Here is a 26,783-nt window from a genome sequence, read left to right as displayed (position 1 = left end):
AGGTATTAACCGACAATGTCAACTCCTTACATAGAAGGCTGGATGACGTAAAACAGCGGTGGGACAGCCGGCTTCTCAGCCCGCGCCTGCCCAGGCGTCTCAAAGGCCATCAGGGGCTCAAAAAAGCGCCCGTTACCTCAGATGGCAGACACAGATGTCGACACGGAGTCTGACTCCAGTGTCGACGAGGTTGAGGCATATACACAATCCACTAGGAACATCCGTTACATGATCTCGGCAATGAAAAATGTGTTACGCATTTCTGACATGAACCCAAGTACCACATAAAAGGGGTTTTATTTTTGGGGAGAAAAAGCAGCCAGTGTTTTGTTCCCCCATCAGATGAATGAATGAAGTGTGTAAAGTAGCGTGATTCCCCCGATAAGAAACTGGTAATTTCTAAAAAGTTACTGATGGCGTACCCTTTCCCGCCAGAGGATAGGTCACGTTGGGAGATATCCCTTAGGGTGGATAAGGCGCTCACACGTTTGTCAAAAAAGGTGGCACTGCCGTCTTAGGATACGGCCACTTTGAAGGTACCTGCTGATAAAAAGCAGGAGGCTATCCTGAAGTCTGTATTTACACACTCAGGTACTAGACTGAGACCTGCAGATAGTGCTGCTGCAGCGTGGTCTGTAACCCTGTCAAACAGGGATACTATTTTGCGAACATAAGACGTCGTCTTATATATGAGGGATGCACAGAGGGATATTTTGCCGGCTGGCATCCAGAATTAATGCAATGTCCATTCGGTCAGGAGGTTATTAGAGACCCGACACTGGACAGGTGATGCTGACTTTAAAAGGCACATAGAGCCTTATAAGGGTGAGGAATTGTTTGGGGATGGTCTCTGGGACCTCGTATCCACAGCAACAGCTGGGAAGGAAAAATTTTTACCTCAGGTTTCCTCACAGCCTCAGAAAGCACTGTATTATCAGGTACAGTCCTTTCGGCTTCAGAAATGCAAGCGTGTAAAACGAGGGAAGAGGGAAAAAGCTGCACCAGTCAGCCAGTTCCCAGAATCAAAATTCTTCCCCCGCTTCCTCTGAGTCCACCGCATGACGTTGGGGCTCCACAGGTGGAGACAGGTGTGGTAGGCGCACGTCTTGGGAACTTCAGGGACCAGTGGGCTTGCCCACAGGTGGATTCCTAGGTTCTGCAAATAGTATCACAGGGATACAGGCTGGAGTTCGAGGCGACTCCCCCTCGCCGTTACCTCACATCAGCCTTGCCTGCTGCCCTCGGAGAAAGGTAGTACTGGCGGCAATTCACAAGCTGTACTTCCAGCAGGTGAAATCAAGGTACCCCTCCTTCAACAAGGCCGGGGTTACTATTCCAAAATGTTGTGGTACCGAAACCAGATGGTTCGGTGAGACCCATTCTAAAATTGAATGCCTTGAACACTTATATACGAAGGTTCAAGTTCAAAATGGAATCGCTCAGGGCGATTATTGCAAGCCTGGAGAATTTCATGGTATCACTGGACATCAAGGATGCTTACCTGCATGTCCCTATTTACCCTCTTCACCAGGAGTACCTCAAAATTGTGGTACAGGATTGTCATTACCAATTCCAGACGTTGCCGTTGGTCGGTCCCTGGCACAGACAGTGGGATCTGATGGACAAGTGGTCCGGGTCGCATCTTCAGAGGCATCGGCGGATAACCCTGTCTCCAAGGGCCAGGGTGTCGCTGTTGTGGTGGCTGCAGAGTGCTCATCTTCTAGGGGGCCGCAGATTCGGCATACAGGACTGGGTCCGGGTGACCACGGATGCCAGCCTTCAAGGCTGGGGGGCAGTCACACAAGGAAGAAACTTCCAAGGCTATGGAAAAGTCAGGAGACTTCCCTACACATAAATATTCTGGAACTAAGGGCCATTTACAAGGCCCTAAGTCAGGCTAGACCCCTGCTTCAACACCGGCCGGTGCTGATCCAGTCAGACAACATCACGGCGGTCGCTCATGTAACCCGACAGGGTGGCACAAGAAGCAGGATGGCGATGGCAGAAGCCACAAGGATTCTCCGATGGGCGGAAAATCATGTGTTAGCACTGTCATCAGTATTCATTCCCGGAGTGGACAACTGAGAAGCAGACTTTCTCAGAAGACACGATCTCCACCCGGGAGAGTTTGGACTTCATCCAGAAGTTTTCCAAATGATTGTACACCGTTGGGAAAGGCCACAGGTGGACATAATGGCGTCCCGCCTCAACAAAAAGCTACAAAGATATTGCGCCAGGTCAAGGGACCCTCAGGCGATAGCTGTGGACGCTCTGGTAACACCGTGGGTGTACCAGTCGGTGTATGTGTTCCCTTCTCTGCCTCTCTTATCCAGGGTAATGAGAATAATAAGAAGGAGAGGAGTAAGAACTATACTCATTGTTCCGGGTTGGCCAAGAAGAGCTTGGTAACCAGAACTCCAAGAAATGATCTCAGAGGACCCATGGCCTCTGCCGCTCAGACAGGACCTGCTGCAGCAGGAGGCCTGTCTGTTCCAAGACGTACCGCGGCTGCGTTTGACGGCATGGCGGTTGAACGCCGGATCCTGAAGGAAAAGGGCATTCCGGAGGAAGTTATCCCTACGCTATTTAAAGCTAGGAAAGAAGTGAACGCAAACCATTATCACCGCATATGGTGGAAATATGTTGCGTGCTGTGAGGCCAGGAAGGCCCCAAAGGAGAAATTTCAGCTAGGTCGATTTCTGCACTTCCTACAGTCAGAGGTGACTATGGGCCTAAAATTGGGTTCCATGAAGGTCCAGATTTCGGCTCTATCGATTTTCTTCCAAAATAGAACTGGCTTCACTGCCTGAAGTTCGGACTTTTGTTAAGGGAGTGCTGCATAGTCAGCCCCCGTTTGTGCCTCCAGTGGCACCGTGGGATCTCAACGTAGTGTTGGATTTCCTGAAGTCGCATTGAGTTGAGCCACTTAAATCCGTGGAGCTACAATACCTCACGTGGAAAGTGGTCATGCTGTGGGCCTTGGCGTCGGTCAGGCGTGTATCAGAATTGGCGGTTTTGTCATGCAAAAGCCCTTATCTGTATTTTATATGGATAAGGCGGAATTGAGGACTCGTTCCCAATTCCTTCCTAAGGTGGTATCAGTTTTTCATGTGAACCAACCTATTGTGGTGCCTGCGGCTACTTGGGACTTGGAGGATTTCAAGTTTTCTGGACGTAGTCAGGGCCCTGAAAAATATGTTTCTAGGACGGCTGGAGTCAGAAAGACTGACTCGCTATTTATCCTGTATGCACCCAACAAGCTGGGTGCTCCTGCTTCTAAGCAGACTATTGCTTGCTGGATCTGTAGCACGATTCAACTTGCACATTCTGCGGCTGGACTGCCGCACCCTAAATCTGTAAAAGCCCATTCCACGAGGAAATTGGGCTCTTCTTGGGCGGCTGCCCGAGTGGTCTCGGCTTTACAAATTTGCCGAGCTGTTACTTGGTCGGGGGTCAAACACTCTTGCAAGAGTCTACAAGTTTGATACCCTGGCTGAGGAGGACCTAGAGTTTGCTCATTCGGTGCTGCAGAGTCATCCGCACTCTCCCGCCCGTTTGGGAGCTTTGGTATAATCCCCATGGTCCTTACGGAGTCCCCAGCATCCACTTAGGACGTTAGAGAAAATAAGATTTTACTCACCGGTAAATCTATTTCTCGTAGTCCGTAGTGGATGCTGGGCGCCCATCCCAAGTGCGGATTGTCTGCAATACTTGTATATAGTTATTGCCTAACTAAAGGGTTATTGTTGAGCCATCTGTTGAGAGGCTCAGTTGTTATCATACTGTTAACTGGGTATTGTATCACGAGTTATACGGTGTGATTGGTGTGGCTGGTATGAGTCTTACCCGGGATTCAAAATCCTTCCTATTTGTGTCAGCTCTTCCGGGCACAGTATCCTAACTGAGGTCTGGAGGAGGGTCTTAGTGGGAGGAGCCAGTGCACACCAGGTAGTCCTAAAGCTTTCTTTAGTTGTGCCCAGTCTCCTGCGGAGCTGCTAATCCCCATGGTCCTTACGGAGTCCCCAGCATCCACTACGGACTACGAGAAATAGATTTACCGGTGAGTAAAATCTTATTTTTAATCAGCAGAAGCTGATGATGCCCCTAGGCATATCAAATGCCCTAGGCAATTGCCTATTTTGCCTATGCCTATGGCCGGCTCTGTCCAGGGGGCTACTGTTGCTTGCATCTGCCAGTGCCTGGTACAATACTGTACATTTTATTTTTCTCTTACGTCCTAGAGGATGCTGGGGTCCACATTAGTACCATGGGGTATAGATGGGTCCACTAGGAGCCGCTGGCACTTTAAGAGTTTGAGAGTGTGGGCTGGCTCCTCCCTCTATGCCCCTCCTACCAGACCCAGTTTAGAAAATGTGCCCGGAGGAGCCGGTCACAGCTAGGGGAGCTCCTAGAGCTTCTTTAGTTTTATTTTTTTCTAAGAGTTATTTAGGCACAGGGAGGCTGCTGGCAACAGCCTCCCTGCTTCGTGGGACTAAGGGGGGAGAGTAGTGTCCAACCCTGAGAGGTTAATGGCCACTATCTCCGCTGACAGGACACCTGAGGGTGATGATCGTTAGCCGCCCGAGGCGACCGCTCACTCCCGCAGCATGCCGCCACCCCCTAACAGAGCCAGAAGATTCCGTGGTGAGTGTGTCCCCGGCGACCCGACAGGCGAGGAGCCGGTGTGAATAGCGGCAACAGGGTGGGAGCGCAGTACTGATACTGCGCTCCGGAAGGCTCAGACGTACAGCAGGTGCAGCGCTATAAGAGGCGCCCTGGGCCAGCGCAAATACCCTTACACTGGTCACTCAGGCTATCAGGGACTCCGGTAATCGCTGCTAGCATAATACCTCAGGCCAGTATAAAATTTCAAACAGTGCGGGAAGATGCGCCATGTTTGGGGGTGGAGCTTCGCCTCAGAGCGGACCCAGCAGCTCACCAGCGCCATTTTCTCCCTGCAGATCCACTTCCAGCGACGCTGTCAGGGAGTGCTGTCCTTCCACATGATTCCAGCTATCCTGTGCGGTACCAGGGGGTTGTAGAAGGTGGGGCTGTAAATTTGCTGTGTAGTCTATTAAGGGTACACAGTCAGCGCCAGGCAGTTCTTATATAACTGTCTGTGGGGCGCTGTGTGTATGCTGGCTCCAAACTCTGTCTCTCTCTGAAGGTACTTGGGGGAAACTGTGTCTGACATTTTTCTGTGTGTTGTGTGTGTATGCAAATTCTCACATAACAATGTCCAGGGACTCCGTGTCTTATGCTGCAGAGGAGGTATCTTCTCCAGAGGAATCCATTCTATGTACCCAGGAATGTAATATCATGTCTCAGACTTCTGAATCTGAGCCACAATGGCTGGCTACCATTAAGGGAATGTTACCTCAGATTTCTACTAGGGTAGCCCATACTGAGACTGAAACTCAGGTTTTAAGGAAGTCTATGAAGTTTGGTCGTGTTTTGTTCCCTTTACTTCTAAATCCCCTAGCATATCCCCAAAGAAACAAGCACTTGCCCAGATTATGCAAGCCGACACGGATACCGACTCTGACACAGCAGACGGTGATGAAGATGTGCTGAGGGGGGCGGCATCCCTTGCAAAGGCGGTGCAGCTCATGATTGAGGCCATTAGGGATGTGTTACACATTACTGACACACCACCTCAGCAGGTTGAGGAGGCTTACTTCACAGACAATAAGAAAGCCTTGCTAACCTTCCCTGCGTAAAGAATTAAATGCATTATTTGAAAAGTCCTGGGAAACCCCGGAGAAAAAAATCCAGATCCCAAAAAGGGTTCTGGTTGCTTTTCCCTTCCCTGAGGAAGATAGGAAAAAAATGGGAAAACCCACCCATAGTTGATGCATCTGTCTCCAGACCAGAGGCTGATTGGCCATAGGGCTCACAGGGAAGATTCCCGGTGGGCCGACGCACCTGCGGGGCCTGTTTTGTTTGAGGACATGTGGTCCTATTTATAGACATAATGAATAAGATGCAAAATAATTTGCTTATATGAAAATTTCTTTGCCACTTAGCCTGTGATTGAAGATGATCTAGTGTATGCTCTGTCTGCCTGCTTGGCTGACATATAAGAATGAGTGAATAGTGATTGGGATACGTAGTTGGTGTAATAAGCAAGAAAATATATCTTTCTAAAGAATTATATAGTTTCCTAAATTCTAAAGGTGTATCATATAATGTGCTCATAATATTTAATTTTATTTCCTTTTAACTTCCCCCTTGATGCTGGACATGCCCACTATCTGGAAAGTCTTGGGGGGAGGGTGCTGCTGCCATGGCCCATGGCTAGACCTTACACCTCTGGTGCTGCCCATGTGGGGCCACTAGTACAAATTTATCCAGGGCCGCTTTTTGTTCCCAATCCGCCCCTGCTCCAGACTGTCTGAAAGGGGGTTTACCTGTCCCTGGATCTACCGCGTTAAAAGAACCGGCTGATCGTAAGATTGACACTACGCTCAAATCCATATACACTGCTTCAGGAGTGGCGTTAAGGCCCACTATTGCCTGTGCATGGATTTCTAAAGCCAGAGTAAAGTGGTCAGGCACATTACTAGAGGATTTAGATACGATGGATAGAAGTGACATTGAACTATTTTTACGTAACATACAGGATTTTGCGGGTTTCATGGTGGAGTCCATGAAGGTCCTGGGTACTCTGGATACAAGGATATCTTCCATGGCTGTCTTAGCACGCAGGGGACTCTGGCTACGCCGATGGTCGGCAGATGCGGAATCCAGGAGAAGTGTGGAGAACCTACCCTTCACAGGTCAGGCTCTATTTGGGGAAGCGTCTGGAGGAGGGAAAGTTTCTGGTATCCCTAGATATCAAGGATGCGTACCTCCACATTCTAATTTGGCCGCCGCATCAGGCTTATCTCAGATTTGCACTGTTAGACACTCACTATCAGTTCCAGGCACTGCCATTCGGTCTCTCCACGGCACCGAGGGTGTCCACCAAGGTGATGGCAGAGATGATGGTTCTCCTCCGCAGACAGGGAGTGAACATAATTCCATATCTGGACAATCTGCTAATAAAGGCATCGTCCAGGGAGAAATTGTTGGAGTCCATCGCTCTCACAACTCATCTGCTCAGGGAACATGGTTGGCTCCTGAACCTTCCAAAGTCACATTTGGAGCCGACAAAGAGATTGTCTTTCCTGGAGATGATCCTCGACATGGAAGTGCAGAGGGTGTTTCTACCAGTGGAGAAAGCGTTGGTGATAAAATCAATGGTCCGGGATGTCTTGAAGCCTATCCGGGTATCGTTTCATCAGTGCATTCACCTTCTAGGGAAGATGGTTGCCTCCTGTGAGGCTCTATAGTACGGAAGATTTCATGCTCGGTCCTTCCAACTGGATCTCCTAGACAAGTGGTCGGGATCTCACCTACACATGCACCAGAGGATATGTCTGTCGCCAAAAGCAAGAATTTCACTCCTCTGGTGGCTGCAAATGCCTCACCTTCTGGAGGGATGCAGGTTCAGGGTTCAGAACTAGATCCTTCTAACCACGCATGCAAGTCTCAGGGGTTGGGGTGCAGTCACTCAAGAGAAAACCTTCCAAGGAAGGTGGTCAAGTCTGGAATCCATTCTTCCAATAAACATTCTGGAACTGAGAACCGTATACAACGGTCTTCTCCAAGCGGCACATCTTCTGCAAAGTCAGGCCATTCTAGTACAGTCGGACAATGTGACGACGGTGGCCTACATAAACCAACAAGGAGGAACGAAGAGCAGAGCTGCTATGTCAGAGGTAATAAGAATCCTCCTCTGGGCAGAAAAGCATGCAGTGGCGCTGTCAGAAATCTTCCTTTCAGGAGTGGACAATTGGGAAGCAGACTTCCTCAGCAGGCACGATCTTCATCCAGGAGAATGGGGCCTCCATCCAGAGGTGTTCACAGAGGTGACCAGTGTTTGGGGCGTGCCTCAAAAAGACATGATGGCTTCACATCTCAACAAGAAACTTCGGAGGTACTGATTCAGGTCGAGAGACCCACAAGCAGTGGCAGTGGATGCCCTGGTAACACCATGGGTTTCCAAGTCAGTGTATGTGTTCCCTCCACTTCCCCTCATTCCAAGAATTCTAAAACTCATAAAGAGAACAAGGGTTCAGGCAATTCTCATTGCTCCAGACTGGCCAAGGAGAGCTTGGTACGCGGATCTTCTGGACTTACACTCCTGGAAGATCCGAGTTCTCTTCCTCTTCGCGAGGATCTTCTGGAACAGGGGCCATTCGCTTATCAAGACTTACCGCGGCTACGTTTGACGGCATGGAGGTTGAACGCCAGATCTTAGCCCGGAAGGGTATTCCGAGCAAGGTTATTCCTACCCAGATACAGGCTAGGAAAGGAGTAACGTCTAAACATTATCTTCGCATTTGGGAAAAGTATGTGTCTTGGTGTGAGTCCAAGAGGTTTCCTGTGGTGGAGTTTCAACTTGGACGGTTTCTCCTCTTCCTACAAGCAGGTGTGGATATGGGCCTGCGTTTGGGATCCATAAAGGTCCAGATTTTGGCTTTATCCATTTTCTTCCAGAAACAATTGGCTGCCCTCCCTGAGGTTCAGACCTTTTTGAAAGGGGTTCTGCACATCCAACCTCCCTTTTTGGTGCCGACGGCACCCTGGGATTTTAACGTGGTGTTGCTTTTCCTGCAATCAGATTGGTTTGAGCCTTTACAGGAGGCTGAGGTCAAGTTTCTCACGTGGAAGGCTGTAACATTGTTGGCCTTTGCTTCTGCTCGACGTGTGTCGGAATTGGGGGCTTTGTCCTGTAAAAGCCCCTACTTAATCTTCCATGAAGATAGAGCTGAGCTCAGGACGCATCAGCAGTTCCTTCCAAAGGTTGTGTCGGCTTTTCATATCAACCAACCTGTTGTGGTGCCAGTAGCTACAGACTCTTTGATTACATCAAAGTTCTTGGATGTTGTGAGGGCTTTGAAGATCTATGTGCAGAGGACTGCTCGTCACAGGAAATCGGACTCTCTGTTTGTCCTTTATGATCCCAAGAAAATTGGGTGTCCTGTTTCTAAGCAGACGATTTCTCGCTGGATCAGGTTCACTATCCAGCATGCATATCCTACGGCAGGATTGCCTGTCCAAAATTTGTTAAGGCGCACTCTACTCGTAAGGTGGGTTCTTCCTGGGCGGCTGCCCGGGGGGTCACGGCTTTACAACTTTGCTGAGTGTCTACTTGGTCAGGGTCGAACACGTTTGCTAAGTTCTACAAGTTCGATACTTTGGCCTCTGATGATCTGAAGTTTGGTCAGTCAGTTCTGCAGGAGCCTCCACGCCCTCCCTCCCGTTCTGGTTGCTTTGGTTCATCCCCATGGTTCTAATGTGGACCCCAGCATCCTCTAGGACGTAAGAGAAAATAGGATTTTAATTACCTACCGGTAAATCGTTTTCTCATAGTCCATAGAGGATGCAGGGCGCCCGCTTCGTTATCCTGCAGTGGTTACTTGTTTCAGTACTGCTTTGTTCTTAGTTACGTACTGAGTTGTTACTTGGTTCAGTAATGTTATTCAGCTTTTGCTGAGTTTTCAAGCTAGTTAGCTTCATTTGCGTGTGAGCTGGTGTGAATCTCGCCACTATCTCTGTTAAATCCTTCTCTTGAAGTATGTCCGTCTCCTCGGGCACAGTTTCTAGACTGGGTCTGGTAGGATGGGCATAGAGGGAGGAGCCAGCACACACTATTAAATTCTTAAAGTGCCAGTGGCTCCTAGTGGACCCGTCTATACCCCATGGTACTAATGTGGATCCCAGCATCCTCTACGGACTACGAGAAAAGGATTTATCGGTAGGTAACTAAAATCCTATTTTTAATGTGACAAGGCACATGTGACGTCATGATGTCATGCTGCACGGCACCGCTGATAGACGGGAGCTGCGGTGCAAAGAGGAACAGCGAAAGTCAAAAGAGATAGAAGGTGAATGCCTGTGGGCTGAAAGTGGAGTGATACAGTGGCTAGAGCTGGAGATATACTGCAAGTCAGGATACAGAAGGGGTCTGGAGCTGGAGAGATCCTGCAGGGCTGGAAACAGAAGGGGCTGGATGGAGAGATCACACGCGCACGCAGGGGGGGTTTCTGAGTACCTAGAAACCCCCCCTGCCCGCCGATCTATCAGATCACCTGTCCGGTGTTTACTCAGTCGTAAACAGTGCAGCCTGTGCGGCTGCCGGCAGCTGCCTCGGCCTCCTGCTCAGCCACGGAGACACAGGCTGGCCGAGGGATGAATCATGTGAATGTGGGGGCGGGAGCTAGCTGCAGAGGCAGAGTGCAGCTCCTCCCAGGCAGACCCCCATGTGACTTCAGGACAGAGCTGAAAGGACGGGAGATACTCCAGTGACCTCTGCAGCTGAGCAGCCAGGTGCTGGGGGGCATAGTTATTATGGTGTCTTGGTGTAGTAGTATTGGTGTTTGGGGGGGATGTATGCTATCTGTGTATGATATGTGTGTACAGTATTCTGTTTGTGTATATGATGTGTGTGTATGGTATATGCTGTGTGTGTATACTATGAGTGTTTGTGTGTCTGTATATGCTATGTGTGTATATGGTGTGTGTTTGTGTGTATATGCTATGTGTGTATTTTTGTGTATGATATGTGTGTGTATGCTGTTTGTGTGTATATGCTCTGTGTGTGTGTGTTTCTGTGTATGATGTGTGTATGCTGTTTGTGTGTGTGTATATGCTTTGTGTGTTTCTGTGTATGATATCTGTGTGTATGCTGTTTGTGTGTGTGTATATGCTTTGTGTGTGTATGTATATATATGCTGTGTGTGTGTGTGTGTGTGTGTGTTTCTGAGTATTATATGTGTGTGTATGCTGTTTGTGTGTGTATATGCTGTATGTGTGTGTATATGCTGTGTGTGTTTGAGTACTTACGTGTATATCATACCTCCCAACTGTCCCGATTTTGGCGGGACAGTCCCGTTTTTCACGGTCTGTCCCGCTGTCCCACCCGCGGGTGGGGGGGGGGCAGTTGGGAGATCCCCCCTGTCACTCGCTGCTCTGATCAAAGCAGCGGTGTATAGATGCTGTGCGCATGCGCACAGCGTCTATTCACGGCAGAGAGGGAGAGGGGGCATGACCAGCAGCTCTCACAGCGCTGTTCATGCCCCCATAATGACGAAAACGGGGGCGTGGCTTGCGATTGTGGCACTTGTCGCGAGGCCACGCCCCCTTTCCATTAGGTCACGCCCCCTGAAAATCGGCCGCGCGCAAAGTGTCTCTCAGATGAGAAAAAAGTTGGGAGGTATGGTGTATATGCTGTGTATTTGTGTGTGTTTGCATGTATATGCAGTGTGTGTATGCTATGTGCAGAAACCCCCCCATGAAAATCCTGCGTTTGCCCCTGAGATACTGCAGGGCTGGAGACAGAGGGGGGCTAGAGCTGGAGAGACACTGCAAGGCAGGATACAGAAGGGGCTAGAGCTGGAGAGACACTGCAGGGCTGGAGACAGAAGAGGGTTAGAGCTGGAGAGACACTGCAGGGCTGGAGACAGAAGAGGGTTAGAGCTGGAGAGACACTGCAAGGCAGGATACAGAAGGGGCTAGAGCTGGAGAAACAATGCAAGGCTGGAGGCAGTAGGGGGCTAGAGCTGGAGAGACACTGAAGGGCTGGAGACAGCAGGGGACTGGATGGAGAGACACTGCAGGACTAGGTACAGAAGGGGGCTAGAGCTGGGCAGACACTGCAGAGCTGGAGATAAAAGGGGCTAGAGCTGGAGAGACACTTCAGGGCTAGAGACAGCATTGGGCTTGCTGGAGATACGCTATGGGACTGGAGACATAAAGATACCCCTTAATATCAGTGGTGATAAGAAATACATTTTCTTTGACTTGTCCAGTGATAGCTACATGGACATCCAGTATAACATCATGAACCTCTGTGTTGGAGCTCTGGAGGTCCTTGGCCAATCTGTCTTAGGTATTGTCACACTCTGTCGCGTTTCACCTATATGACATTACAGATTGGTACAGAACTCTATTCCTCAAAATACATATTTCCAAATCCATTTTTGACGTTCTGTAGAATGGCAGAGCAAAAACGGAACCTCTGCAAAATGGCCAGCTCTGCTGTAAAACTTTATATGCCCTAACTGTACCCCGATTTCACTCATCGTCAGCTGCTTGATAGGTTACACTGAACACATTATAAATCATCATCACAAGATATGTTAACTATTATTACGGGGGGTCACTGACAGTGAAAACTCGTCTGCTTCGGAAATTTATATGGAGCCAGCAGCGGAATTTAATTTGACATTTCTTAGAAATTCTGATGTAAAAAGTAAGACATGCTGGAAATGTGTAGCTGGCTGCCCTCCCTAATATCTTGGAATGCAATTAGGAGGCAGAGAGATAACGCATAGACAGGCCAGGGTAATCTTTCATGTGCTGTCTCATTAAACATTGTTCCTAATTGACACAATGCTATGAAGCTGATACATGAGTTAGGACAGAAATAATTAGACATGAACTGATACAGGTATTCGGGCACAGAAATGATGATTGTGGCAAGTATTTAAATTGAAAATTCTTCATCCTCCAGAAGTTCAGGGGCCCATTGATCAACGAGTTTTAAGCAATTTAATATAATAAATGGTGCTTCAGCCAATCAGCTGCCAACTGTCATCTTTTCAAATGCATGACAGTTGGGAGCTGATTGACTGGAGCACAGTTTATCAAAATAGCTAAAACTTGTTGATAATTGGGCCCGGGTATGGGTCGTTGAATAGACACAACTTAGGTCGACAGTCATTAGATCGACCATGGAAGATCGACATGCATTAGGTCGACAGGGACAATAGGTCGACAGGGACAATAGGTCGACATGGTCATTAGGTCGACATGTAGTAGGTCAAAAGGTCGACATGAGGTTTTTGACTATTTTTGGTGTCGTTTTCTCCGTAAAGTGACGGGGAACCCAAATTAGTGCACCGTGTCCACTCGCATGGCTCGCTTCACTTGTCATGCTTCGGGCAAGGTGCCTCACTCCCCTACCGCTTCGCTCGTCACAGATTACCGTTCCAATCGTAGTCCACGTCGATCGTTAAGTATAAAAAATAAATAAATAAAAATTAGAAAAACTCATGTCGACCTTTTGAGCTGTCGACCTAGTACATGTCGACCAAATGTTCATGTCGACCTAATGGCATTGTCGACCTAACGACCGTAACCCTTGGGCCCCTTGGTTCACTTATTGAGGTATTCATTCTGATTATATTGCACCGAAATGATAACAAAAGAAATCATTCAAATAACCATTGAATAAATGTATAGCTGTTTGGGAATTTCATGTAACTTATGTTATTTTCCCTGAAGCCAGTCCATGTGAACTTCACTGCCAAAATGCGGAAGGAAACTTGGTTGACAAACTTCTTGACGCAGTCATTGACGGGACTCCGTGTTTTGAGGGCAATACCAACAAAGACATCTGCATTAATGGCATGTGTAAGGTATTTGGTATGTTTCACTTACTTCAGTGTAACTTCTGTCTGGGCATATTCCTTCTGTACATTACATACATGTATTCACATGGTTTTAGGGAGATAATGTGGAGTTTTAGCAAAGGTTGGAGAGAGATAAAGTGGAGGGAGATAAAGTACCAATCAATCAGCTTCTACCTGTCATGTTACAGGCTGTGTTTGAAAAAATGACAGGAGCTGATTGGTTGGTACTTTATCTCTCTCCAGGGGCTCTTCGAGAGAGGAGGAGGCCCGTGTGCAGTCTCCATCTGGTCCCCCTCCTCTCAAGCCGACTGCGCTGTAGCCTCTGAACACTAGCGTCACTAGGGGACCCTACCGCTGTCCCAGAGTCTAGTGCGCATATGCAGGTGTCCAGGAAAATGAAGTGGAAGCCATTTTCCCAGTGATTTCTTAGTGCGCAATGCCAGGAAAATGCCTGCTGCACCATTTCTGCAGTGCTGCTGCTGCTGCTGGTGACACGGGACACCAGATGGTAATTATTGCAAAAAATGGGCCACCTGGACACCGGGGGCCCGTATGCACTGCACCTATTAGAAATACGCCAGTGTCTCTCTCTTCTTTATCACTCTCCAAGCTTTGATAAATCTTCCCCTAAGGGCAGGTTTAACAAATGAAAACGAGTTTTATGGTAAGAACTTATCTTTGTTAAAACTCTTTCTGCGAGGCACACTGGGCTCCACAAGGAATGGACAATGGGGTGTAGAGTAGGATCTTGATCCGAGGCACCAACAGGCTCAAAGCTTTGACTGTTCCCAGAATGCATAGCGCCGCCTCCTATATCACCCCGCCTCCCTGCACAGGATCTCAGTTTTTAGTTAACCAGTCCAATGCAGTAGCAGGAAAAGAGACGACAACGGTTAGTAGCCACAACACCGCATTCTCGCGACAGGAGACGTGTCAGCGGCTAATGCCATACCGACCCAAAGAAGCTAAGTGCGTCAGGGTGGGCGCCTTGTGGAGCCCAGTGTACCTCGCAGAAAGAGTTTTAACAAAGGTAAGTTCTTACCATAAAACTCGTTTTCTGCTGCGGGGTACACTGGGCTCCACAAGGAATGGACAATGGGGATGTCCTAAAGCAGTTCCTTATGTGAGGGGACGCACTGTAGCGGGCACAAGAACCCGACGTCCAAAGGAAGCATCCTGGGAAGCGGCAGTATCGAAGGCATAGAACCTTATGAACGTGTTCACAGAGGACCACGTAGCCGCCTTGCACAATTGTTTGAGGGTCGCACCACGATGGGCCGCCCAAGAAGGTCCAACAGACCGAGTAGAATGGGCCTTAATGTGTCAGGAGCAGAGAGACCAGCCTTCACATAAGCATGTGCAATCACCATTCTAATCCATCTGGCCAGAGTTTGCTTGTGAGCAGGCCAGCCACGTTTGTGAAACCCAAACACAACAAAAAGAGAATCTGATTTCCTAATAGGAGCAGTTCTCTTCACATAGATAAGGAGAGCCCGTACCACAACCAAAGACCGCTCTTTGGGAGACAGATCAGGAGAAACAAGTGCCGGAACTACAATCTCCTGATTAAGGTGGAACGAAGAAACCACCTTAGGTAGATAGCTGGGACGAGTCCTAAGAACCGCCCGGTCACGGTGAAATATCAGATATGGGGAGCTACAGGACAAGGCACCCAAATCCGACACTCTTCTAGCTGAAGCAATAGCCAGCAGAAACACCACCTTAAGGGAAAGCCGCTTAAGGTCAGCTGAACCAAGAGGTTTAAACTGAGACTTTTGTAACGCCTCCAAAACCACCGACAAGTCCCAAGGAGCCACAGGCGGGACATAGGGAGGTTGGATACGCAACATGCCCTGAGTAAAGGTATGCACATCAGGTAAGGTCGCAATTTTTCTCTGAAACCACACCGACAAGGCAGATATTTGAACCTTGAGGGAGGCCAGATGCAGGCCTAAGTCCAGGCCCTGCTGAAGAAAAGCCAACAACTTGGCTATACTAAACTTGGAAGCGTCATAATCGTTAGATGCGCACCAAACAAAGTAAGAATGCCAGACCCTATAGTAAATCCGAGCCAAAGCCGGTTTCCGGGCCCGCAACATAGTTTGAATGACCGCCTCAGAAAACCCTTTAGCCCTTAAGACGGAAGCTTCAAGAGCCATGCCGTCAGAGACAGCCGGGCTAGGTCCTGGTAAACACAGGGGCCCTGATCGAGGAGGTCTGGGCGTTGTGGAAGTAGAATTGGACGCTCTGACGATAGGCCTTGCAGGTCTGAGAACCAGTGCCGTCTGGGCCACGCTGGAGCTATGAGAAGCAGAATTCCTTTTTCTTGCTTGAACTTCCGAATTACCCTGGGCAGGAGTGACACCGGAGGGAACACGTACGGCAGCTGAAACCTCCATGGTACCGCCAGCGCATCCACGAATGCTGCTTGAGGATCCCTTGTCCTTGCTCCGAAGACCGGAACCTTGAATTGTGTTGGGACTCCATCAGATCCACATCTGGAAGGCCCCACCTTTCCACTAGGAGTTGAAACACTTCTGGATGGAGGCCCCACTCGCTGGCATGCACGTCCTGACGATTGAGAAATTCCGCTTCCCAATTCGGGACTCCCGGAATGAATATTGCCGATATGGCCGGTAGATGGCGTTCTGCGTACTGTAGAATCCGTGAGACTTCCTTCATTGCTAGGCGGCTTCGAGTGCCGCCTTGATGATTTATGTAAGCCACTGTGGTGGTGTTGTCCGACTGTACTTTAACAGGACGGCTCTGAATTAAATGCTGCTAGGTTCAAGGCATTGAAAACCGCCCGCAACTCCAGAATATTGATCGAGAGGAGGGACTCCTCCTTGGACCACCGCCCCTGAAGGGAGTGTTGCTCCAGCACCGCGTCCCAACCTCTTAGACTGGCATCTGTCGTCAACAGGACCCAGTCGACACTTGCGGACAAGATAGGAAGCAACGAATCCTGTCCTGAAGTTTCAGGACTTTCTCCTGAGACAGGAACAACCGCTGGTTGTGAGTGTCCAATAGTGCTCCCAGATGCACCATGCTCTGAGCAGGGATCAGGGATGACTTCTTCCATTTGATGAGCCACCCGTGGGCTTGCAGAAACTGGACCGTCACATCTAGATGACACAGGAGAAGTTCTGGTGAATTTGCCAGGATTAACAAGTCGTCCAAATACGGCAGTATCCTGACCCCTTGACGGCGGAGTACCACCGTCATCACCGCCATGACTTTTGTAAAGACTCGCGGAGCCGTTGTTAAACCAAAAGGTAACGCCCAAAACTGGTAATGGCAGTTGCCAATCGCAAATCTCAGGTATTGCTGATGAGACACTGCTATAGGAACATACAGGTAAGCATCCTGTATATCCAGGGAGACCATGAAGTCCCCAGGTTCCAAGGCCAGAACTATAGAGCGAAGGGTTTCCATCCGGAACTTGGAAACCTTCACAAACCTGTTCAATGCCTTGAGGTTGAGAATGGGCCGGGAGGACCCATTCGGTTTTGGGACTAGAAACAGCGGAGAATAGTACTCCCCGGCCCCTCTGCGCAAGAGGCACCTGTACTACGACACCTGTATCCAGGAGGGTCTGTACCACCAAATGTAGAGTGTTTGCCTTTGTCTTGTCCAACGGGACATCTGTCTGGCAAAATCAATGAGGGGGTCGGTTTTTGAAGGCTATGGCGTAACCTCGTGTGACGACTTCCCGTACCCAGGCATCTGAAGTGGTCTTCAACCATTCCTGGGTATACCCTAGAAGCCGGCCCCCCACCCTGCGATCCCCCAGAGAGAGGCCTGCCCCGTCATGTGGCAGGCTTATCGGTCTTGGAAGCTGGCTGACGGGCCGCCCAGGCTCTTTTGGGCTTAGGCTTACCAGGTTTGGAAGTGTGAGCCTGCTTGTTGTACGCCTGACCTTTTGCTTTACCTGAAGGACGAAAGGGGCGAAAGGAAGTACCTTTAGCCTTCGACACAGAAGGAGCAGTACTTGGTAGACAGGCAGTTTTGGCAGTAGCCAAGTCAGCCACAATCTTATTTAAATCCACCCCAAACAGAATATCTCCCTTAAAAGGGAGTACCTCCAGGGTTTTTCTAGAGTCCAGATCCACAGACCAGGATCTCAGCCACAATATCCGGCGAGCCAGGACTGATGTAGTAGAGGCCTTGGCAGCCAGGATACCGGCATCAGAAGCCGCCTCTTTAATATAACGAGAAGCTGTGACAATATAAGACAAGCATTGTCTAGCATGGTCAGAGTAGATTTCAGCATCTAACTCCAAGGCCCATGCTTCAATGGCCTCTGCAGCCCAAGTAACTGCAATAGTGGGCCTTTGTGCAGCACCCGTGAGGGTGTAAATCGCTTTCAGACAACCCTCCACACGTTTATCCGTAGGCTCTTTTAGAGACGTGACTGTGGTGACCGGTAGAGCTGAGGAAACCACCATCCTAGCCACATGTGAGTCCACTGGAGGATGCGTTTCCCAATTCTTAGACAGCCTCGGCGCAGGGGGATAGCAAGCCAGCATCTTCTTTTGAGGCACAAACTTCGTACCCGGGTTTTCCCAGGGTTCCTGACGTATATCAATTAGGTGGTCAGAGTGAGATAAAACTTGTTTAATCACCTTCTGACGCTTGAACCTATCTGGTTTCTTAGAGGAACGCATGGCTCGGGATCATCCGTAATCTGTAAAATTAACTTAATAGCCTCCAAGAGATCAGGAACATCCACATGTGAACCACCCTCCCCATCAGCCGTATCTGAGTCAGAACCTGTGGGATCAGTGTAAGTGCCGTCTTCATCCGACGAGGTGTCAGTGACAGCAGTGGATTGTGAGGAGACAAGCACTCGCTTAGAGGACCCCTTGGACGTAGGCGAGCGACGGTCAGACTTTTTAGTAGTCAGGGACTGGTTCAACTTCTTTATTTGAGCAGATAAATCGTCCGGCCACGGCGGGTTAGCTGCAGGGACCACAAACGGTTGTACCGGCATTGGGGGTCCCATAGGGGGTGTAAGTTTAAGAACTAGCATATGCAGAAGCGTGGAAAAAGTGGCCCACGGCGGGTAATTATTTGCCCCCGTTGCCACCGTCCCACTGGGGGGCAAGGAGCCCCCAGAACCAGAGCCCAAAGCTGCTATATTCTCCTCATAGGTATCTGCGGCTTCAGCAACACCGGCAGTGTGTTCAGCCCCAGAACCGTTACCCTCAGAAGCTGACATTATATAACTTGCAGTATCAGGTAACACAGTACAATTTGTCAGCAGCACGATACCTCTTACCCAAACCCCTGCGCAGTGTAGTCAGCACTAGCAGAGATAAAGGAGAGATATGGTGACTAAATCACAGAGAAAAATACGTAATACAGTATATCTTTGTGAAAATCCTATATTAGATAAAACCTGACGCACCAAGCCCCCTCAGGTTATAGAATATAGGGATAGCAGGTTGAGTGAAAGACACGAAATGAACACCACTCAGCTATCAAATCCACACACAAATAGTCACAGGGGTATATTTACTAAGGTCCCGATTTTGACCGAGATGCCGTTTTTTCTTCAAAGTGTCATCTCAGTAATTTACTAAGCAAAAATCACGGCAGTGATGAAGGCATTCGTAATTTTTTGGAAGTCCTAGGAAAAATTCACGAATCAATACACCATCGGTCAAATACGCCTGCAATTTGGTAGAAATCGGGAATTTACTAAAAAGTGCAAAACACAAACACTGCCGTCAATAGCCAAACACTGCCGTGATGAAATACAAATCGTGAAAAAGTGCTAAAAAAAAACAGACCTGCTTTTTTATCCCGTGTTTGGATAGGCATGCACGGATCCATGAGATCCGTGCATGTTTTTCAGTGGGAAGGGTGGTAAATGTTTGAAATTTTCAAAAAAAATTGCGTGGGGTCCCCCCTCCTAAGCCAAACCAGCCTCGGGCTCTTTGAGCCGATCCTGGTTGCAAAAATATGGGGAAAAAATGAACAGGGGTTCCCCCATATTTAAACAACCAGCATCGGGCTCTGCGCCTGGTCCTGGTTCCAAAAATACAGGGGACAAAAAGCGTAGGGGTCCCCCGTATTTTTGAAACCAGCACCGGGCTCCACTAGCTGGACAGATAATGCCACAGCCGGGGGTCACTTTTATACAGTGCCCTGCGGCCGTGGCATTAAATACCCAACTAGTCACCCCTGGCCGGGGTACCCTGGAGGAGTGGGAACCCCTTCAATCAAGGGGTCCCCCCCCTCCAGCCTGAGGCGAGGCGAAGCCCGAGGCTGTCCCCCCCATCCAAGGGCTGCGGATGGGGGGCTGATAGCCTTTGTGAAAATAGTTGAATATTGTTTTTAGTAGCAGTACTACAAGTCCCAGCAAGCCTCCCCCGCAAGCTGGTACTTGGAGAACCACAAGTACCAGCATGCAGCGGAAAAACGGGACCGCTGGTACCTGTAGTACTACTACTATAAAAATACCCCAATAAAGACATAACAAACACACCTTGAAAGTATAACTTTAATGCATACATACACACCACCATATACACATACTTACCTTATGTTCACACGAGGGTCGGTCCTCTTCTCCAGTAGAATCCATGGTGTACCTGTTGTAAAAATTAAACTCACAAAATCCAGGGTAGAAGGCTCTTCTTCTTCTTGTAATCCTTTTGTAATCCACGTACTTGTAAAAATAACAAAACGGATACCCGACCTCGAACTGAAAGGGGCCCCATGTTTTCACATGGGACCCCTTTCCCCGAATGCCTGAAACCCCCTCTGACTTATGTCTAAGAGGGTTTCATCTGCCAATCAGGGAGCGCCACATTGTGGCACCCTCCTGATTAGCTGTGTGCTCCTGTACTGTATGACAGGCGGCACACGGCAGTGTTACAATGTAGCGCCTATGCGCTCCATTATAACCAATGGTGGGAACTTTGTGGTCAGCGGTGAGGTTACTTTCGGTCAACCGCTGACCACAAAGTTCCCACCATTGGATATAATGGAGCGCATAGGCGCTACATTGTAACACTGCCGTGTGCCGCCTGTCATACAGTACAGGAGCACACAGCCAATCAGGAGGGTGCCACAGATCCGGCCGAGATTCATTGTATTAAAGTTGGCAGTGTTTTACAAGTCACTCACGTAAAACACTGCCAAAAAAACCGAATGACATCGACATCGGAAAACCCGAAAATGCAGAATACGGCAGCTTAGTAAATTAGTCGTAATCAATTCAAAAAGTTGCAACTTTACACTTTCGATGTCATTCGTGATTGAACTTTGACCTCAAACGGAAAATTACGATTGTTAGTAAATTTACCCCACAGTTTGTACAATGCAGAGGTTATTACTAACAATAATACTGCACTGGACTAGCTTACACAGCTATATAACAATAGATATAACAGTACACAGTAAGAACTGGATGTATATCACAGGGTAATTGTACTAGGAAACCCTGACTAAATGCACTCTTTCTTAACTAACACTGACTAAAAAAGGCAGGTAGAATACTTAAGTGTCTTGTAAAGTCACAACACTGACAACCAGGCGGCTTTACATAGGATGATTTGCCCAAGCAATCCCAGGAACAGTGAGCTGAGGGATAATGGCGCCGCAGACACTGCCAGGGAGTGAGGGAGATACAGATATGCAGCTCCAGGGCGGGAACATTTGCAGAAAATGGCGCCCTGGGGCTGGGGGAGGGGCTTCAGGTACAAGCTCTATCCTCCTGCTGGCAAAACCACCGGGTACTGCGGGCTCTAATAAAACGGTTTATAGACAAAACCTGACCTGTCACATGCCCTGGTGATCTAGTGGGATCGCCTGTACTGCCACAGTGTCCACCGCCAGCTCGCGCGGCCCGCCTCCCACTGACCACGCCGGATCGCGATAATGACTGGGTCCCGCAAGCCGGACCCACTTACCACCTCCCGAAGCACGGCCACGCGATCCCGGAGAGCCCCCGTCGTGTGTGCCTGACAAGAAGAAAACCGGAGCCTCCAGCTGTAGTTACCCGGCAACCAGGGCTCGGGAGTGTACAGCGCCGCTGAGGAGAGCCGGAGCTGCAGCCGTGAATGTCCACTGACATGAAACACTGCTGCTGCCCTTGAAGTCTTCACTTTTTTCCTCAGAAAAAAAGCTCTCTGTTAAGTGCCTGCTACTGCAGCACCAACTACAAAACTGAGATCATGTGCAGGGAGGCGGGGTGATATAGGAGGCGGCGCTATGCATTCTGGGAACAGTCAAAGCTTTGAGCCTGTTGGTGCCTCAGATCAAGATCCTACTCTACACCCCATTGTCCTTTCCTTGTGGAGCCCAGTGTACACTGCAGCAGAAATAGTATTCTTGTTATTACTCGTTACTAACCTTAAATGGTGTTCCAACCAATCAGCTCCTTATTTTTATGTGTTTGAAAGGAGCTGATTAGTTGGAGCAGCATTTAAGATTAGTAATGAAGGATATTAATACATTAGAGACTGTACAAAGAAGGGCAACTAAAATGGTGCATGGTCTACACACAAAACATACTTGGAAAGGCTAAAAAATCTCAATATGTATTAGTTGAAGCAGAGACGGGAAAGGGGGGACATGATAGAAACTTTGACATATACCAAGGGTTTTAACAAAGTCCAGGAGGTAAACATTCTTCAAATGAAGAATAGCAATAGGACACAAGGATATGCACTGAGACTGGAGGGGGGGGGGGGGGGGAGGTTCAGGGAAAATTTGAGGAAAAATTACTCCACAGAAAGGGTAGTGGACAAGTGGAATAGCCTCCCATCAGAGGTGATAGAGGCTAAGACAGTAGATCATTTTAAACATGCTTGGGATAGACATAAGGATATCCTTACAAAGAAATAAGGACCAAATAAGGTTTGAGGTAAAGATATGGTAAAAAGGGGAGACTAGATGGACCAAGTGGTTCTTATCTGCCATCACATCCTATGTTTCTATGTAACAAGAATATCACTCATTGTTAAATCTGGCCTTAAGGCCCAGATTTATCAAGCTTTGGACAGTGACAAATTGCACGGTGATAAAGTGCCAACCAATCAGCTCCTAACTGTCATGTTACAGATTGTGTTTAAAAATGACAGGAGCTGATTGGTTGGTACTTTATCACCATGCTATTTATCACTGTCCAAAGTTTGATAAATCTGGGCCTAAAGGCCCATACACACGGTGAGATTCGGGCAATGTCGGCATAATGAGTGTGCTTGCGATACTATGTGCGATTTTGGCTAAGTGTCAATTTTGACTATCTCTTCTATAGAGATAGTCAAAATTTACTTGCCTACACAGTGTATCTAGGCTTGCGATGCCGACCACGCATCGGCATCGAATCGGGATTGCAAGGTGACTTTCACCTTGCCATCTGCACTAACTTTTCAAAATCGTAAGAAAATATCTCACCGTATGTACACACCATGGGGTATATTTACAAAGATTCGTGTTTTTGCCGTTTTTAATGGTGTTTGAACTCGAATGGTATCGGGTGCATTTTACTGCAACTTTTTGAATCCTGATACGATCATTCACTAAGCTGCCGACTTTTCCCAATTCGTATTTTCCGATGTCGATGTGATTCGTAATATTAGGCAGTGTTTTACGGGAGTGATGAGTAAAACACTGTCTGACAAAACACAAGTGATCCCGGCCGGATCAGTGAGATCCATGCAGGGCTTCATTGTGTACCTTAAAAAGGTGTTTAAAGTCGTTAAAAATCAGAAAAAAATTCCTTGGGTCCCCCCTCCTAAGCACAACCAGCCTCGGGCTCTTTGAGCCGGTCCTGGTTGACAAAATATGGAAATAAAAATGACAGGGGTTCCCCCATATTTCATCAACCAGCACCGGGCTCTGCGCCTGGTCCTGGTTCCAAAAATACGGGGGACAAAAAGCGTAGGGGTCCTCCGTATTTTTGAAACCAGCACCGGGCTCCACTAGCCAGGTACATAATGCCACAGCCGGGGGACACTTTTATACTGGTCCCTGCGGCCCTGGCATTACATACCCAACTAGTCACCCCTGGCCGGGGTACCCTGGAGGAGTGGGAACCCCTTAAATCAAGGGGTCCCCCCCCTCCGGCCACTCAAGGGCCAGGGGTGAAGCCCGAGGCTGTCCCCCCCATCCAAGGGCGGCGGATGGGGGGCTGATAGCCATGTGTAAAAAATGTGAATATTGTTTTTAGTAGCAGTACTACAAGTCCCAGCAAGCCTCTCCCGCAAGCTGGTACTTGGAGAACCACAAGTACCAGCATGCGGTGGAAAACCTGGCCTGCTGGTACCTGTAGTACTACTACTAAAAAAATACCCCCCAAAAAACAGGACACACACACCGTGAAAGTATAAGTTTTTCTCTATCGTCCTAGTGGATGCTGGGGTTCCTGAAAGGACCATGGGGAATAGCGGCTCCGCAGGAGACAGGGCACAAAAAGTAAAGCTTTAGGATCAGGTGGTGTGCACTGGCTCCTCCCCCTATGACCCTCCTCCAAGCCTCAGTTAGATTTTTGTGCCCGGCCGAGAAGGGTGCAATCTAGGTGGCTCTCCTAAAGAGCTGCTTAGAAAAGTTTAGCTTAGGTTTTTTATTTTACAGTGAGTCCTGCTGGCAACAGGATCACTGCAACGAGGGACTTAGGGGAGAAGGAGTGAACTCACCTGCGTGCAGGATGGATTGGCTTCTTTGGCTACTGGACATTAGCTCCAGAGGGACGATCACAGGTACAGCCTGGATGGTCACCGGAGCCTCGCCGCCGGCCCCCTTGCAGATGCTGAAACAAGAAGAAGGTCCAGAATCGGCGGCATGAAGACTCCTCAGTCTTCTTAAGGTAGCGCACAGCACTGCAGCTGTGCGCCATTTCCTCTCAGCACACTTCACACGGCAGTCACTGAGGGTGCAGGGCGCTGGGAGGGGGGGCGCCCTGGGAGGCAATGAAAACCTATTTTTGGCTAAAAATACCTCACATATAGCCTCCGGGGGCTATATGGAGATATTTAACCCCTGCCAGAATCCGTTAAGAGCGGGAGACGAGGCCGCCGAAAAAGGGGCGGGGCCTATCTCCTCAGCACACAGCGCCATTTTCCCTCACAGAAAGGCTGGAGGGAAGGCTCCCAGGCTCTCCCCTGCACTGCACTACAGAAACAGGGTTAAAACAGAGAGGGGGGGCACTAATTTGGCGTTAAAAATATATAAAAAAGATGCTATAAGGGAAAACACTTATATAAGGTTGTCCCTATATAATTATAGCGTTTTTGGTGTGTGCTGGCAAACTCTCCCTCTGTCTCTCCAAAGGGCTAGTAGGTCCTGTCCTCTATCAGAGCATTCCCTGTGTGTGTGCTGTGTGTCGGTACGTGTGTGTCGACATGTATGAGGACGATGTTGGTGAGGAGGCGGAGCAATTGCCTGTAATGGTGATGTCACTCTCTAGGGAGTCGACACCGGAATGGATGGCTTATTTAGGGAATTACGTGATAATGTCAACACGCGGCAAGGTCGGTTGACGACATGAGACGGCCGACAAACAATTAGTACCGGTCCAGACGTCTCAAAAACACCGTCAGGGGTTTTAAAACGCCCGTTTACTTTAGTCGGTCGACACAGACACAGACAGGGACACTGAATCCAGTGTCGACGGTGAATAAACAAACGTATTCCTTATTAGGGCCACACGTTAAGGGCAATGAAGGAGGTGTTACATATTTCTGATACTACAAGTACCACAAAAGAGGGTATTATGTGGGATGTGAAAAAACTACCGTAGTTTTTCCTGAATCAGATAAATTAAATGAAGTGTGTGATGATGCGTGGGTTCCCCCCGATAGAAAATATGGGCGGTATACCCTTTCCCGCCAGAAGTTAGGGCGCGTTGGGAAACACCCCTTAGGGTGGATAAGGCGCTCACACGCTTATCAGAACAAGTGGCGGTACCGTCTATAGATAGGGCCGTCCTCAAGGAGCCAGCTGACAGGAGGCTGGAAAATATCATAAAAAGTATATACACACATACTGGTGTTATACTGCGACCAGCGATCGCCTCAGCCTGGATGTGCAGAGCTGGGGTGGCTTGGTCGGATTCCCTGACTAAAAATATTGATACCCTTGACAGGGACAGTATTTTATTGACTATAGAGCATTTAAAGGATGCATTTCTATATATGCGAGATGCACAGAGGGATATTTGCACTCTGGCATCAAGAGTAAGTGCGATGTCCATATCTGCCAGAAGATGTTTATGGACACGACAGTGGTCAGGTGATGCAGATTCCAAACGGCACAAAGGTGTATTGCCGTATAAAGGAAGAGGAGTTATTTGGGGTCGGTCCATCGGACCTGGTGGCCACGGCAACTGCTGGAAAATCCACCGTTTTTACCCTAAGTCACATCTCTGCAGAAAAAGACACCGTCTTTTCAGCTTCAGTCCTTTCGTCCCTATAAGAGTCATATCTGCCCAGGGATAGAGGAAAGGGAAGAAGACTGCAGCAGGCAGCCCATTCCCAGGAACAGAAGCGTTCCACCGCTTCTGACAAGCTCTCAGCATGACACTGAGACCGTACAGGACCCCTGGATCCTACAAGTAGTATCCCAGGGGTACAGATTGGAATGTCGAGACGTTTCCCCTGTGCAGGCTCCTGAAGTCTGCTTTACTAAGGTCTCCCTCCGACAAGGAGGCAGTATGGGAAACAATACACGAGCTGTATTCCCAGCAGGTGATAATTAAATTACCCCTCCTACAACAAGAAAAGGGGTATTATTCCACACTATATTGTGGTACTGAAGCCAGAAGGCTAGGTGAGACCTATTCTAAATCTAAAAAAATTTGAACACTTACAAAGGTTCAAATCAAGATGGAGTCACTCAGAGCAGTGATAACGAACCGGGAAGAAAGGGACTATATGGTGTCCCGAGACATCAGGGATGCTTACCTCCATGTCCCAAATTTGCCCTTATCACTAAGGGTACCTCAGGTTCGTGGTACAGAACTGTCACTATCAGTTTCAGACGCTGCCGTTTGGATTGTCCACGGCACCCCGGGTCTTTACCAAGGTAATGGCCGAAATGATGGTTCTTCTTCGAAGAAAAGGCGTCTTAATTATCCCTTACTTGGACGATCTCCTGATAAGGGCAAAGTCCAAGGAACAGTTGGAGGTCGGAGTAGCACTATCTCGGTTACTGTTACAACAGCAGGGGTGGATTCTAAATATTCCAAAATCGCAGCTGATCCCGACAACAAGTCTCCTGTGCTTAGGGATGATTCTGGACACAGTCCAGAAAAAGGTGTTTCTCCCGGAAGAGAAAGCCAGGGAGTTATCCGAGCTAGTCAGGAAC

At 48.7% G+C, this 26,783-nt stretch overlaps 1 protein-coding gene across 1 annotated transcript in view; it reads left to right on the top strand.

The window, feature by feature from the left end:
- The window catches only part of ADAMTS12 (ADAM metallopeptidase with thrombospondin type 1 motif 12), a 1,230,701-nt gene that overhangs the window by 862,242 nt on the left and 341,676 nt on the right, over positions 1 to 26,783 (top strand). Inside the window, exon 13 of the mRNA XM_063960568.1 lies at positions 13,336 to 13,469. Within this exon, the coding sequence (XP_063816638.1) occupies positions 13,336 to 13,469 (134 nt within the window). The remainder of the gene's footprint in view (positions 1 to 13,335; positions 13,470 to 26,783) is intronic.

The sequence above is a fragment of the Pseudophryne corroboree genome, chromosome 1 (assembly GCF_028390025.1).
Source record: "Pseudophryne corroboree isolate aPseCor3 chromosome 1, aPseCor3.hap2, whole genome shotgun sequence".
Taxonomy (NCBI): domain Eukaryota; kingdom Metazoa; phylum Chordata; class Amphibia; order Anura; family Myobatrachidae; genus Pseudophryne; species Pseudophryne corroboree.
Note: the sequence above shows the minus strand (reverse complement) of the source record. Positions and strands in the feature narration are given on the sequence as shown.